The sequence below is a fragment of the Helicoverpa zea genome, chromosome 1, assembly GCF_022581195.2.
Source record: "Helicoverpa zea isolate HzStark_Cry1AcR chromosome 1, ilHelZeax1.1, whole genome shotgun sequence".
NCBI lineage: Eukaryota > Metazoa > Arthropoda > Insecta > Lepidoptera > Noctuidae > Helicoverpa > Helicoverpa zea.
The window spans coordinates 4,314,622-4,331,573 of NC_061452.1; the positions used below are offsets into that span (position 1 = coordinate 4,314,622).

The window sequence follows — 16,952 nt, forward strand, 5'->3', positions numbered from 1 at the left end:
CATGTGGAGTCCATGAGGAGATCAACCTCAACCCTCTACCCGATACCCCTTAGTGAGACTGGAGAACACATTTTCTGGCTTCTGACTAAGTACTTGTATCAACTACCATAGATATTCAAATCACTAACGAAATAAAAACCTGCCAAGTGCGTGTCGGACTCGAGCACGAAGGGTTCCGTACCATTATTTATAAAACGAACAAAAAATCAATCGGGTCCCCTTTTACCCTTTGGGTACGGAACCCTAAAAAGGAAAGAACTCGCCATGACAAGCTCTACACTATGACAAATCAATGGACAAAATGCTCTTATTGTTTTTATAAGAAGAGTTAATGGTGAAGAAAATGTATTAATTGGAGTATCATTATTTTGAAGTTAACTGATACTAAGAAAGCGCGAGTAATACAAGTAATTAGATAGAAATACCCCATTGTTTGTGGGTAATTTTTATTGGCTTAGCATCATTTGTTACTTTGTATACTTGGAAGTTCTTAATAACTTCTTCTTGCCTTTCAAACAACAATAATTGTTGTGCATTTATTTAGCAGTTCCCACCCACGATTTCAACCGCGTCCATCAGATCCATCAGTTTATCAATAAGAACTTCTTATTTTTGATTTGATAGTAATATAAGCTACCCATTGCCAAATTTCATCAAAATCCATAATAATAGTTTAAGCGTGAAAGAGTAACAACATGGAGATATGTGGGATACCTACATCCTTACAAACTTTCGCATTTCATCGTCATATTAGTGGGACTAGGTAGTCGGGTAGAATAGTAAACCTAAAGCTTTTTTCATAAAGTTTCAATAGATTTTTAGACAATTTTCCTGTTATTAATTTACTTCATACTTAGTTTTTAAAAACTACGTAATTTAAAATCGCAGCTCACGTCAATTAAATTTATTTATTCAAATTTTAAGACAAGAACTTGTTTGTAAACTGAACGTTTAATAAAATCTATGCCTTCGTATGTAACAAAAGAGCCATCTTCGTAATCTGCCACAAAAAAACCTTAAAGAACCTGTTCGCTGTTATTAAGTATGTATCCAAACACACACAGCGAAGCATCCGGTTTATGGGAATAACCAGCTTAATACGTGCATGGACTCTGCAAATTGGCAGGCGTGTAACATCACGTTTTTCTCGTCCAACCACAAGTACTTGCACTTTTTGTTTCGCATGTATCGAAATAACTGATACAGAAACATGATATATTCGCGTCATATTGGAAACAATCGTACTTATCCGTTTGTCAACGTCATCGTGGGAATCGAGCGTTCCGCGAAGTGATCCCTCAGACTGGCAGTAGTAGGCGGTCCATGACGTCGCAGCGGCCGCAGGAAAATCGCGTCATATAAATAGGTTTGCTTTGTTGGTCCTGCGTCAGTGATCGCGATGGGATACAGTAGTGTGGTAGTGAGCGTGCTGGCGCTTTCAGCGCTGGCGGCGGCTGTGCCGTCAATACGAGACAATTCTTTGGACGCTGGGGAGCGAGTGGTCCTCGTTTCGCCGGTTTTGGCCCCGCCCCGGGACTCTAGGACGCACGACACGACGAGGTCAAGGCAGTTCCCAATACTGGTACTCCTTGCTCAGGCGAACCCGCAGTATGCGCGAGTCGAGCCCGAGGCTAAGTCCTTAAAAGGAAACCCGAAGCCTATTTACGTTCAGGTAATTATTGCTGAGTTCTTGTGTTGTTGCCATGAGAAGATCCAAAACATTTTTGGGTACAGCTTTATTTTTAAAAGTCCGAAAATAATTTACCAATTTCGGAATATGTAGGTAGCGTTTAGTTACTTATGTGTTCTTCCACTTACATACATTGATGATCTTCCAATGACTACAATTGACACAGAAAATTCCTGAGTAGCGTTTGTCTATCCGCAATAAATTCAAAATCGACTACACAGATTTTCATGCAGTTTTCACAATAGATGTCATAAAGAAGGTTCAAGCATACATGCATGCATATCCAGGGCACAATTAAACCGGCTTGCTAGATAAAAAACAAAAGATACGTAAGAACATAAAACTCAAGGCATAAAATGTCATCCCCTATAATTTTGAGTGCTAATTCATAATTATACCATTACCCAGTCACCGTTACGGTCAACAACAGATGTCATGGACCCAAACGTGATCGTTAATGACTATCTATAGAAACACGCCGTCCAGATAATACCAGGCTTAAACTACTCGTTAACCGTCGTTGGACGACTTACTGCAGTTTTCACTAAAACAAACCCCGTTTATGTACCTACTACATTTTTAAGACTTAACATGAGTAAAATGTGGTTAAAGACTGTCTGGAAGTTTTCATACTAATTAAGATGATGCAAATTGATCTAATAGTTATAAAACCAGAAGAAACTGGTTCATAGAATGCTCACATTACAAGTAGGTTATTAAGCTATTAAATAATAAACAGTCGACTAAACACGTTAGCAAACTTGTTTACATATTTATAAGTTCAAGTTTAAAATACCGACCGGCTTTTCTTGGTACCTACGCATACGTGCATATAATAATTGATTTTAATTGTTTGTTCGCAGAAACTTGAAGATCAAGAGCAGCCTGGAACGTTGAACAGGCAGAAACGTCACTTGCTGAAGAAGAAACTCTTAGGTCTGGGAGGAGGAGGCATCTCCTTCGGTGGTGGAATTGACATCGGTGGTTTTGGCGGGGGTCATGGGGGTGGCTACGATGGGGGCTACGGAGGTGGCTACGGAGGGGGCTACGGAGGAGGCTACGGCGGTGGCCACGGGGGCTATGGTGGCGGCTACGAAGAACCATCCAAAACAATCATTGTTAAAGTGGTGAAAGAACAGGGTATGCACCGCACAGCTTTTTGCGCACACTGTCTTGAGCTTTTTGAACGCTTTTTTGCGAAATAAATTAGGGAGCAAGAAACTTCAAATTCTTTTGAAATTAAGGAATGTTTTTAAACCAGTTTTTTCTGGAAATTCTGTTACTAAATAGATGTTTTCGTCGCTCTCGAGTGTAGTCTACTTCATGTTTGAAAATCAACGATAAAAGTTCCTGCAACAGTAGTGATGCTTGTGCATATTGTATATTATCCATATGTATATTATAATTAACGATGCTTCATACATGCCCAGTACATGATCTAATAGTGTGTTGACTTTGCAATCTTAAATTATATGTTGTCAGTGATTCAACCAACATTCCAAAATATTTTACTTACCAATGGTCCAGCCAACATTCCAAAGTTTTTGACTTACCAATAAGGCAATAACTTTATCAACGTGTCATACTGATTTACAATTATGTTTCAGGTCACGGCGGCGGCCATCACCACGGTGGCGGCTATGACGGCGGTTACGGTGGTGGAAACGGAGGCTACGGAGGCGGCGGCGGCTACGGAGGTGGCGGCGGCGGTGGTTTCGGAGGTGGCTTCGGAGGTGGCTACGGAGGCGGTGGCGGCGGAGGCGGCGGCGGCGGTGGTGGCTATGGAGGCGGCGGTGGCTACGGAGGCAATGGCGGCGGCTACGGCGGCAATGGCGGATACGGAGGCAATGGCGGCTACGGTGGAAACGGAGGAGGTTACGGTGGACATGGCGGATGCGGTGGTGGATGTGGAGGCCAAGGTGGCTACGGAGGTGGTACCGCCACTGCGACAGCTACCGCTACCGCCACGGCTACTGCTAATGCTGGCGGCTACGGGTAAGAAAACTTTACCTTCTATATCTTCATAAAACTAATGGGCAAAATGGTCAGTCTAATACCATTTACTTTATCACTATAATAATGTAATACATTATTATTCACTAGTTATATGATCGTGTCACATTGCCTTAAACAAATTTAGCTTTTATCAAAGAGTCAAAGAGAGCTAGTAAATAAATGGATTCGTCCTGACACAGAGACAATGACTGACAAATTGAAGTCAACGCACTAGCTTGATGATATATTCTTTTGAGGCGTTTTTGTTGAGTAAAGTATGTTATTACATTGGACAAAATTTTATTAAATATTTTAATACTTACCTAGAGACCAAAAAACGTCTTTGAACACCTAAGTTAGTATAAAGATAGGTATTATAATGTCTCTTTATCGTATTTCAAATCGTGTATGTAGTATAACTCCCATATTTTAGGTACCATGAAAGCTTTACTTTACGTATTTTAAACATGTTATTCTTTCGTTTTTCAGCAAGAAACGCTAACTTCGGAGTACTACCAACTTGAAAGGCAGTAGTGTATCGAAGTGCAATGTACAAGCTGTGATTAAACGGTGACCGGACGATATTCGCTACACACCAAATAGCTTTAATTACAACTTATTTTATATACATGTAATTATAGACAAGTTATTGAACAACAATTTACTTAATGTACTTGAGAAAATTCACTGTAAAATTAGTTTGTGAAGACAAATTTGTGAATCAATAGACCAATTTAGCTTTGTTTTGGCATGCCTATCTGAAAATTGTTTAAGGAGCCTTAATCCAGTTTAAATGTTTTATAACATTGGAAGTGTTTTTTAATTTTCTTTTTAACCATTACTTAAAGTTGCCATAATATTAGGTAAGAGTCAAACTGTGGTACCTACATCAACATCGAGTATTCATGTGTTGTTGTAACTTCTGCCAGTAAGGCCTATTGTTACATGCATATACTTCTAATATTGATAAGTGATCGAAATACAGTTTTTTTTTACTTATTTGTTTGTTTTATTTCCTTTGAGTATGAGGAACAGTTGCTTTGTTTGTGTGTGTCCCTAAAGGCTTCTAAAGTACAGAGCATAGGTTATATTTTATGCAAGTACGGGCAGAAGTTGCCTCGGGCCTCGGGTGAAACTGCGGGAAAATTGCTAGTTAGCTATATTTAATATTTTAGGCTTAAGGTCATGGGTTCAATCCTCAACTACCAACGTGAGAACGTTGTTTTCTGTTTTTTATTGGTGTATGTGAATAAAAAACCTCGATGATTAAAAAATAATACAACATAGACTATCATGACCTAATTGTATTAATTTTTTGTTGAGTTAAACATGGTTCGCTTTGATGACTTGATGAGTTACTTAGATACTTGTACATAGATATTTTTCCTGTTGGAATATAAGAAAACATACAAAAAACAGACGAGCAAACGCCGATATTATTAACTCCGCAGTAAACAAATATAAAATTAACACTAATAAATTATCTCTAACTTAAAATTAAAAGGTCATCACAATTTTTGCCTCAATAGGGTAATGAATATTCGTCATTCTTATTCTTAGCTCAAACATAATTTTATATTTTTATAACAATTAATTTATAGCCATAAACACAGAAAAAAAAAACAATAACAGGTTTTACACAAAAAGGTTATATATAAAGTCGTGCTGACTTCATACAAAGGTCTGATGGGTTTTATATGACGCCATTATTTCAAGATGGCTGACTACTGATTGATCATCACTTCTCGTGACCATAAGGCTAGCTGGACTCCTTTGAAAAAACCAACGATAACAATATAGCGATCAATTACTTACATTGTTTTACCCATAGATATAGAATAGTAGATAGATCGACAAGCGAGTGATTTTTAATGTAGGCAAAATTGAAATACATCGGTCGATTGACTTTTTCAGATGTTACTAAAATAAATCCTGCTTTTCTCAACTTTAAAATCGGTAGGTATTAATGGTGTTGTTTTAATAATTGCACATATAATCACTTTTCAAAATATCGGATTTTGTTTTTTGTACTTAGGTATCATAGCCGCTACAATCCTCAAAAGTGACCGTTTTTTGGACTCATGCCACATATGTCTAGTTGTCGGTCACGAATTGCCGATCTATAAAACTAATGGGATCCTACATCTATGGTTTTATCTACCAAGAGGCGTTCACCCTGATCTCATCAATAATTACTACACCTGATACCTATTTACTACACAATATCATGATTCTGAGTAACATCGGTGCGAAGTAAACAAGAATGTGCGATTATTATTGTAAAAACCACAAAGTTGTAGGAAAATCCTGGTGTTGAATAACTTGAGTTCATAACTTGAAATCTTGAGAAATAACTTAAGCACGTGTAAGTTAGACAAAATACCTCTAAGAATGAAATTCTTAAAAAAAAAAAACATGTTCCACATTTTTGAGAGTGGCATGAGGCATTCAGCAGATTAGTAGGTATGTGTAGTGTACAATTATTTTTTTTGGAAACCGTAGGAAATTTTATTTACGTATGTACCTCCCAAAAAGGAAAAAGAGGAAGAGATTCTCTATTCGTATGTTTACACTCAGAGACTCTAAAAACTTATTTTCAAGAGAACGCCCAAATACGAATGAACTCTATTTTTTAAGAGATCAATAAAAGAATTAAAATAACCAGTTAGATAGCTATTACTTAATTTCTAAAACAGGCATTTAAAACTTGCTCTTAAGACTTTAATCACAGTAGAAATTGGTCATTTGTATTCAAAAAACAATTATGAGTTCATTGAACAATCCTGATTGAATGAGTTGCTATGGTGTTTCTCGTTCTCCTAATAAATTCCACGGAGTTTTTACACATACATACTTTGAAATCTGGCAAAGTCGCGTAATTGTGTAATGCCATGGTCTTATTTATGTACTATCTAACTTCTGAATTAAGACGGATTTCCTAACACTGTTTGTCATTACCATAAGTCGGTCGACCCAGTCGATACCCCAGGACTCTACAGACGGGGTAGGCCCTGGAAGAGATGGTGTGACGACCTAGACGCCTAACGTCGAGACAGGTGGCCACGGTCGAATGATCGGGATGTGTGGAAGCGAAATGGGGAGGTCTTTGCACAGCAATGGTACAATATAGGTTAATAATAATAATAAAAAACTCAGAAAAGTATATGATAAAAATACAGTAGTACCTACTAGCCTGAATCGATTACTCATAATTCGTAGAATTGACTTCATACCTAGCCGTTCTAAGCTCGGATTCGGTACAATCAAGTGGAAGTGCTAGTTGCAATAAAGGGTATATTTAATCGTGGATATAATAATATTCATTTGTTTTTAGAAGCAACCTACTTATAATTTCTAATAGATGCTACATATTATGTACTAGCAGCTTCTTAACGCCTACTGAAAATATGATAATTAAGCGCCTGCAGAGTTAAGAATAGCTTGTCTACGCTGTGGGATTAAAAGCGGTTGCTCGTTATAAACTAGTAGGTGATCTGAAGTTCAGAATTTATTTTTAATTTTATACGAGAAGCTCCGAGCTGTCAAAATAATGTGTGAGCTGGATGTGCCTCCCGATTTCAAAGTCAGGCAGGTATGAAATGGGAATCTACGTACTGCAGGTATTATTTGATCTAGCAAGATGACTCAATCTTCATATACCTACCCAACTTCCATAAGCTGAAGAAAACAATCTATACGAAGAAGTATATCAAATTAAGTAAAAATACCTTATTATGCCTAAAATCGATATTAAACTATTGTATACCATTTTCTTTTCAAAAGATTTCAACTGTTTTTTGTCTACAGTTCTACTGGTTAATTACGTTATCTCAACATTCTATTAATAACTCAGTACATGCGCATTTAAACATCATGCACGAACTCCATTCAGTCCAAGAATAACCGCGTTTTAATATCCATATGTTTTCAAACAACAATAATTTAGTTCAATTATTATAATCGAGGAATATCAAAGTCAGCCGAAGGGTTATCGTCGGCCAACCTAGCCAATTAATTACATTCTACATTAAATGGTCAGGATTTTAATGTGATATTCTGAGAAGTTTCAATAAAATACAAAAGATAGGAGTCGTTTGTAGTTCTGTGAATAAAATCGTTCCCTGGAATTGCGAAATAAATTTAGCCCTGCTTACGCACGCAAGCTTCTCGCCTAAAGCTTGGGTTTTAAGTTCCTGCTTAGATGAGAGCACATAAGTAAACAGGTACAAAGTATTTTCAATTTTGTTATATTTAGAAATAGGTACCTACCTGGTAAAAATAGTAAGTATCAAAGCGGGAAGCAGTGGATGCGGGTTGCTGAAGATCGAGCCAATTGGCGAACCTTGGGGGAGCCCTTTTTCAGCAGTGGACGTCTTTCGGCTGACACGACAACGACCTTTATCGAATCGAAATTGAACATTAACTTGTGTAGTCGATACTTATACCACCTTCTGTCGGACAAAATGTAGTTATATTGTATTTAAACATCACGGTTAAACGTGAACTAAGTACTACTTAATAAATCAAAACTAGCTTCATAATACCTACGTGTGCTTTATTATCAGATATTATGTTATTATGGTAATTTATGTAGATTCACGATCAATAACAATATATTAATAAATAATAAGAAGAATGAAGAAAAAACTAAATATAACATATTTATCTAATCCAACAATATTTTAAACAATTTGCAACCTAGGAAGATTCGAGCTTTTATTGTTTCCGTGAATCCAAATATCCTGATTTCTTAGGTGTTATTATTTCATAGATTGAAGTTGAAGGATTACTTTTGAAAGTCAGTTCACTGTACAATTTTATGTGCATAAGGCCGATGTTATTAATCCTTAAACGTTTAGAAGACGAATGCTAGTTTTTCGACTCCTAGGGTTTGGAAGTGAAGTTATGCTTATAAATAAAGGCCAAACATACAACAAGTAACATTATCTTTTCTTGGTAGCAATCAAATTGATCCCTCGTATCATAGCATAAACTTTTGTTGGTTTTCATAATTATTTAATTTGATATTTAATGGCGTCCACGGCCGATTTAAGGAGATCAGCCAGCCGCGCAGGACGTATTATAGTGCACGAGCATTTGCACAGACACAGGTGCACTCCCTATTCCTTCACTCTCATAACCCAATGGGACGGCAATCCGATACGACCGGAAAGAGATTAGGCGCAGGACCGACATTTACGTGCTCTCCGATGCACGGGTGAATCAGTCACCAACTTCCAGACTACGGGCTGCCCTGTGGAAGTTCAAGAAAACCCACAAAGCTATTTCGGCCCGACCTGGGAATCGAACCCGAGACTTCGAGCACAGCAGCCGCGCTTGCGACCACTAGACCAACGAGGCAGTCATAAGCACAGTAGTTGCAATCATTTTATGCATGTGTCTACTACTCCACAAGAAAAGGGTATTCGTGAAGAACAGGTTTAGCCGTCTCAAGATGCAGAGCTGAAAACTGCTAGATTGCGGTGTTGTCCGATAGAGTTTACGCGGCCTTGGTTCATAAAGGGCTTCACAGCGGGTGAGGTCATTCCATGATTTCCCACCAAAAAAATGCAGCAACAAAAACAGCTACTTGAATTAGGTATGAGATAATTATTTCATGTGCAAACCCTGGAAATAATTTGCGATACTCATAAATCAACACTATTTCCCACGGCTGAAGTAATTTAATGAAATAATAGTTTTATTGCGGTTTGAAAATCCTCCACTAGATAAAACAATTAGACTAGTTGTTTTGTTATTGTTCCGTCTTTGCATATTCTTAATTCAAAGTCAAAACATTTAATTCAATTAACTTGCAATATTTGCAGTGTTTTTCAATTGTCAAGGCGCGGTTGGTCAGGAAAACAAATAGGTACAAAATCTTTACTAAAGTAAAAAATAATTATTTTAGTAAAGATTTTTCCATCCCGGCAAATTTTACACGTTTCAGGCGAAACCGAGTATTTTTTTGTTGTAACCACATCTATAAAGGTTTAAAAGTACTGGGGATCGGAAGTTAAACACAATTCAAATTGCAATATCTAAGAGCAAATTAAATACACTCATATTCTCTTCCGATGATAACTATAGAGTTTCACGTCACTGCATCACAAGTGTTGCAAGATAAACTTCACGTCTGAGACGTAGGTAATCTTTCCACAGTTTAATCAAAATATGTTAAAACGTAGCTTAACTCTTATCAAATTGCGTAGACGTCTGGTAGATAAATGAGACCTTTTACCGTAAAAACAAACGGATTGCGAAATTAGTGCTTATCGATTCAATCTTTGACGTATTAAATAGTTTTACGTACCCATCAATTAGTACCCAGATTAAATGAACAAAGCTGTGTTTCGGATGGCACGTTAAACTGTAGGTCCCGGCTGTCATTGAACATCCTTGGCAGTCGTTACGGGTAGTCAGAAGCCAGTAAGTCTGACACCAGTCTAACCAAGGGGTATCGGGTTGCCCGGGATACTGGGTTGAGGAGGTCAGATAGGCAGTCGCTTCTTGTAAAGCACTGGTACTCAGCTGAATCCGGTTAGACTGGAAGCCGACCCCAACATGATTGGGAAAAGGCTCGGAGGATGATGATTAAATGAACAAAGCATAATATTTGTTTGAGCCGGCATACACTATGCAGAAAACGTCACTGGTACAAGGTTCCTTATAAGTGAGTTGTAATATGGTTCAAATGACGGTTCCAATCAAAAAACCAAAACATTTCGGTTGGCTCAATTTTAATACAAAATTGACGTCTGTTTCCGTCAGTTTTTGACGATGAATAATCATCAAATTACTTCCGCGCTTTCTGTACACTTCTTCATCCAGGGAAAATCGAGTTATTTCAGTCGTTTATTGTTTTCCAAGCCGCAACAACACAATGACACTCTATGTTGCAACTACAATTGGTAATGCATGGGTAACCCCATACATCACCCCTATGAACTTTGATAAATGGTGATGACTGATGATAACTAGATCCAAGCTACCAAGTATTTATCATAATAAGTTTCTAATGTTGACATTGTACCTATCTTACCTACTTATGAAACTCCAATCCTTCACCTTTAGCTCATTGCTATCGCGGTCATAGAGATGTCTGTTTTGTTGCGCTCGCGCAGACAGCTAAATGGCTATTCTATTGGAAATAAAAAAATAGACGTTCATGTTCGGCAGATCCAATATTTATTTAGTGTGCGATAATAATTTACATATATTCTTTGAATAAACAAATGTCTGTACATAATGCGAATTGGTGATTTGAAACTGGCCGTTATGGGCAAAGAGTCATGCATTGCAAAGCATAATCTTCAGGATAAATGCTATAATGGATGAACCTATGCAGATTTCATAACTTGTATTACTTAAATTACGGCTTCAGTAAGAAAGTTTAATATTGTACTAAGATCTAATTAATATCAGTTGATTAACTGCGGATCTTAACTTATCTAAGGAACACATGATTTTTTTATAATATCGCGAAAAATTACCGAGTCACTTTAAGAAAGATGTAAAGGCAAATCAATTCTACGCTAAGAACCGTATCCCTATTCGAACTGCTTACTACAAAAAAAGGTTTAAAATACAAGCTAAACAATTGACTGGTAAGAACCTACTCAAAATTCTAAATTCAAAAACGAATAGCGAACCTAATACTAATAAAAGAGGTTGTAAAGCAAGGAGTATGGTCCATAAGACATGAGGGTTGCACCAAGAAGGCCGATGCAAGGCCCCGAAGGTGCGTCGACCCGCCAGCGATCGTTGACCGCGCCCCCGCCATCCGGCGCTTGCGCATCCAAACAGGCCATATAGGTAGCCGACAGGTGATCATAAGTTCTCATCAAAAGTAAGCTATATCTATAACAATAAGGCTACGCATGAATCAAGAAAGTTAATGACTGTGTGCTTTTAGAATTTTAATACGAGTACTTAGATAGAATGGCCCAGATCTGAACGTTAACGCACGATATCAATTCATGACAACGTCTCACTTATGAGATAATCGCCTTTGTGCAAAGAACTTCTTTTAACTTTAGTTTGATACAAACCTGCATTCGTGAAATTAATTCATCATCATCATCAGCCTTCTATCGTTTTCTCGTCATTAACTCGTTGAGAAGAATTGAGCGTTAAGTATTCACCACGCTTGCCCAAAGCGGGTTGGTGATTTCAGACGTTATTAAATTACTTAATGAAGGGAAATTCTTAAGTGCTTTTCACTTTGTTCTTTATAAGGGCAAATGAACATAAACAAGTGTAGTTACTAATTAAGACTCGGATATAACTAAATCTCTATCTATTACGGAAACCCCTGTTCAGTTTATCGTACATTTGCGTTGTGTATTAATGAAAGTTGACAATTATATTACATCAGTATAATTTGTCGCCATTTTGTTTTACATGTATGAGTAAGTAGGTACTTATGTATATTATTGTGTTTTAACACGCATCCTACATTACTATTAATCTTGCTTGTATGTTATGATGAAATTAAATTCTGTTATTTCGTATTTTTTAAATGTATAGTCAGTTAATGTGAATGTCTAACTGCCTGCATACTTTATTAAATTATAAGTAGGTACTCCAAAGTTACCATGTTTTTTTTTAATTTGACAAACTGGTGAAAAATGGCTTCTTATGTATACTACGCAGCTTCAAAATATAGGCAAAACAATCAGGCTCTCTGTACATACTTATTGATAAAAGTTGAATCATACATACAGGTTAGTTCCGATTTGTACCGATTCGTACTAAAATCTACTTCGTCCTCCTGCCCTGTTCCCAATTTTATTTGGGGTCGGCGCAATATGTCCACTTCTTCCATTTTCCCCTGTCACTCGTCATACTGACACTCACTCCCTTCCTATTCATGTCAACTTTCAGGCAATCCATCCATCTTTTCTTAGATCTTCCTCTTCCTCTCCATCCATCTACATTCATACTTCTACGATTTGTACTAAAATATCAGAACTAAATTAAATTAGTCTTAATTAGTTTTTCTAAAAATAAAGGAGTTTTTTTTTAATTTTTAAAGCTGAGGGAATGTTGAAATAGTTACTGCAGCAGCATTGCAGCCCTAATACATTAGTACGAGTGTACTAGCGCGTAGCGCAGAATATGCCCGCGAAGTTTTCTATTTGTGCTGAAGATTATTCCCTTAAGTATATACGTATTTATTTATTATTCTATTATTTTTTTATAATAGGTATTATAGTAACGGTGCCCATAATGATGACAACGCACAGTGCACAACATTTTCCCCTCACACCCATATGCATTCTCAATGTGAACCTGAAAACCTCCCTAACTCTTGTACTCTTTCAGAAAACTTTACCAAACCTCGATGAAATCGATACTGGAATTTATTTATATTCAGCTTAAAACCTTAATTGACACAGGATATTGGTTCTATTAAAAATAAGCTATAAAGTTTATAACAACAAAATGCCTACAAAGCGGCATAAATCGATAAAATTTTAATTCGAAGCCGGCATTGCTAGTAATAACAGTAAACTTCTCTATCACTTTTCACCAAGGTATTGACAACGTCTTTAGCAGCACCATTCAAACGGCTCTCGTTATGGTAAGGTTTCAATGTTAATGAGTAAATGTTTTATGTGGCGATGCAGAAAGTTAACTTATGTTCTGTGTTGTCGACTTTCACGTTGCTTTCAGCCTAGCCGAGCGGCCCCGAGAATGTAAAAGCTTATTGAAAAGCGGTATTTGTACAGAACCGGAATAGTTACATTGTTAGGAAAATACAGTTTAGCTACCATGTGTTACATTTTGAATTATGGCAGATATTTTATGGCTAGTAAAATGTTGACATGTAGCGGAATATTTAATTCCTCTTAGTTGGTCTCTCAGAGCTTTTTCTAGGACAATCTCAACTTGTTATGGTCAACAAACCAGCTACCTGGATGTGATATTCAGCATACATCGCATTACAAAACAATCTTTATTTTTCGTTTCAATGTTCCTATCTTAAGGGTCCGAAACTACTGAAACGATTTGAAAATTATTTCAAATTTTTGAAGCTACGCCATAGCCAGGTAGCATCGGCTATTTGTTACGCAGATATGGGAAATAGTGGCCACGGGACTCTGCCTGGTGAAACCGCGGGAAACAGCTTGTTTTATATACCTAATACAGTAAATAATTATTCCTTCATGCATATACCGATAAGCATAGAATTTTGTTCAATGCGAATAGTTTGTCGCAAAATTACTTACCGCAGTTTGTAAACAAACAATATGACTCTTTTATTATTGTACCTAATTCAGGTTACCTTTTCCGTATATACAAGGCATATCTATTCTACAGGTATAGTATAGAAATGGTCAGTAAAGGAAAACCACAATAAATTATGAACAACTTTTACTACGAGTCTAGCCCAGACCAAAACCACGGGTGAAATGAACTAGGTAGGTATTCCATAAACGACTTTATTCATATATTTCAACATTGTTACGACTAATGTTCTAATATTAGCTACAATTTGTTCATAATGACTATTTCTTAAGGTACCTTTTGAATGATAGCCGCTGACTGCACATGCCGCGACCGCATGAAAACAATTGATATCTAACGGACAACGGTGACTGCACGTGCTGCTGTCGCTTCGATCCAAAACGGTCACCTGTAAATACATACAAATAGTGCAGCAGTAGTGCAGCTGCTGTTGATTTCATGCAGTCGTAAGCCAGCATTTAAAACGTACCTTTACTGGTGGTTATACATATGCCCATACGTAGTATGCACTTTGTACATTCCTATGTACAAGACAGAGGCTCGTGCCTACATTTCACAGGAGAGGGAAATCCTACTCAACGATTCAATTCACATGGCGTAGGACGTAAAATATAGCTTTTGTTTTACTGAAATATACGATAGGTACAGTAAGTTCATTCATTCTACTTAAAATCTAATAATGTATCTTACAATAATGGGTAAGAAACCATTATTATTTTCGACCTAAGCACTATATCGAAGACCGAATAAAAAGCTTTCTCTCCGCCCAAAGTTAGGCATATCAAACAACTGGAATGTAAGCATATAAAAACAAACACCTAGATTGTTATACTATATTATATACCTACTTAAGCCACCTTAAAAATTATGGGCCTTACTACAAAAACTTTAAACTCTGTTTTACACTTGTCTAATAAAATTTTGGCTGCAAAATGAACCATATGTCAACGTCATAATTTGACATTTTTTTAGACAAGGCATAAACTGACGTTTAAAAGTTTTTGTGGTAAGACGGTAGATGTCTTTCTTATAAATATTTTCAAAACACGATAACGAGTCCAAAATGCGAAAAAACCCCGAGGTTATAGTTTAATATATTATTACACTGGATTGAGATAAAAATGACAATAATATTAAACAGTGTATTAAACAACACCTACGAGTAGTTGGAAATTTACAATGAATCACTGAAATGATAACGGCTTTAAAGCCTACGAAAAGGTTAAAGCTGTGTTCAGTTATCATCAAGGTTTATTTTCTTATCCAAAATATGTTGTGAACAGTTGAAAGATCAATCAAAATTATAGTAAATAACTATAGTTCGGCCATTCAGAGAATGCGTTCCTGACACGTCGCGATTGAACTGACGACGTAACTACATTCATTGATTATTGATATAATAATGTTGTTTTAATGCTCCTCAATTGTTAAAACGGTAAACAACCAGCAAAAATATTTTTATCGTAACTGCAACGCCATTGCAAAGTTACGTCGTCAGTTCAATCGCGACGTGTCAGGAACGCATTCTCTGAATGGCCGAACTATAACTGTTGACATAATTATATCGGTTGAGAAGTATGGCTACAAAATGTTGAACAATTCACACAATGGACAGATTCTAGTAAGAACTCAATTTTACCCTTTGTTTCCTGATAAAATCGGCGCCATTGAAGAAATTACGACAACATAGAGGCTATTACAAGTCCTCACTTATAATAACAGCCTAGAAATAATGTGATTACACATCAGTCTACCGTTTTTATGAGGTAAAATATCAATTAAACAATAGCAGTTTACAAACACAAAGAATGGAACACAAAGAAAATCACAGAGAAAGGTAGTATTCTCCGGGCTACTTGAAGACCTTAAGGCTGAAGGACCTTCTGGTTGATGCCACATTTGTTGAGAAAGGATCCAAATCATTTATTTATTTATTCAAAACACCTTAAACTATCTTTACAGGACTTATCCTATTACGACTGCTAACTAACTTAACTAACTTTGCTGCTAACTTAACACTATTTAAAAACAACATTACAAACATGGTATTACATATTATTCAACTTGATAACATGATATTATAATATATATTGTTCTACTAATAACTTAAAAGAGATAGTAATGGTGTGTATGAATGGGGTACATATACAAGGTAATTGAAACGTAGGTAGTTATCTACACGGCACGTTAAATTAAAATTTTGATAACAGCTCGGGACTGTAAGTTCTAATAACTAGATCAATTATTAAATACCATTTGCAAAAAGCAAATCACCCCTAATAAGTAAATAAACAAAAACAAAGGAAGTCGACAAAAACATTTAAGTATCTTTCAGTAGAACTATTTTATATTTTTCAATCGACTTCAGAAAACAAGAAGGTTGAAAATTCATCAGTTTTTCGAATAGAGCAAAAAATTGTGGCTTTTCTCACCCTCCTGCTCGGATCAGTTATTTAAGAAGACCATAATATCATATCATAATAAAATCATGTGCGTTACCTAAGATCTCAATAGGTCAGCGACCCAATAGATATCTACTGCATGTGTGACGTTATTAGTATCAACTGGATAGAGAGCTAGTTAATAAGGTTTTATTAATTTTCGCAAGCAATAAACGCATTATTTTCAGACCCTACGTCATTTACTGGTAAAAAAACGCAGTCGAATTGAAAACCTCGTCTTTTTTTGGAAGTCGGTCAAAAATAGGTCACTCGGAAAACGACCATTACGTCTGAATCAGTTGAACCTCTTTTCAGAAATTATTTTATTGTTACGCATTCTTAACCATGAAGCTACGGCCTGAACACTTACCCGATCTCTATATTAAAGTAACGGCCCTAATAAAATATTACCTAACTAATACCTCCCTCTACAGAATATTCTAGAAATGGAACAACATTTAAAAATACAGGAGAAAGTAACCCTTATAACTTTCTCACGAACAATAGCCGTACTATAAGTGATCTAGTGTTAAGTAGTGCAAGTATTGCAGTAGGCAGTATGCAGTCCTTTT

General features: G+C 36.6%; 1 protein-coding gene across 2 annotated transcripts; it reads left to right on the top strand.

Annotated features, from left to right (window-relative positions):
* Nucleotides 1-1,371: 1,371 nt before the first annotated feature.
* Nucleotides 1,372-4,684, top strand: LOC124632404 (glycine-rich protein DOT1-like). 2 transcript variants are annotated; one of them, XM_047167235.1, is made up of 4 exons: nt 1,372-1,672; nt 2,554-2,830; nt 3,298-3,685; nt 4,175-4,684. In XM_047167235.1, exons 1-4 carry the CDS (start codon nt 1,400-1,402, stop codon nt 4,185-4,187), a joined length of 951 nt encoding a protein of 316 aa, XP_047023191.1. In that variant the 5' UTR covers nt 1,372-1,399; the 3' UTR covers nt 4,188-4,684. The 2 variants fall into 2 exon arrangements, with proteins under 2 accessions (XP_047023191.1, XP_047023199.1); XM_047167243.1 differs by having other exon boundaries at nt 1,374-1,672; nt 2,554-2,626.
* Nucleotides 4,685-16,952: the final 12,268 nt, after the last annotated feature.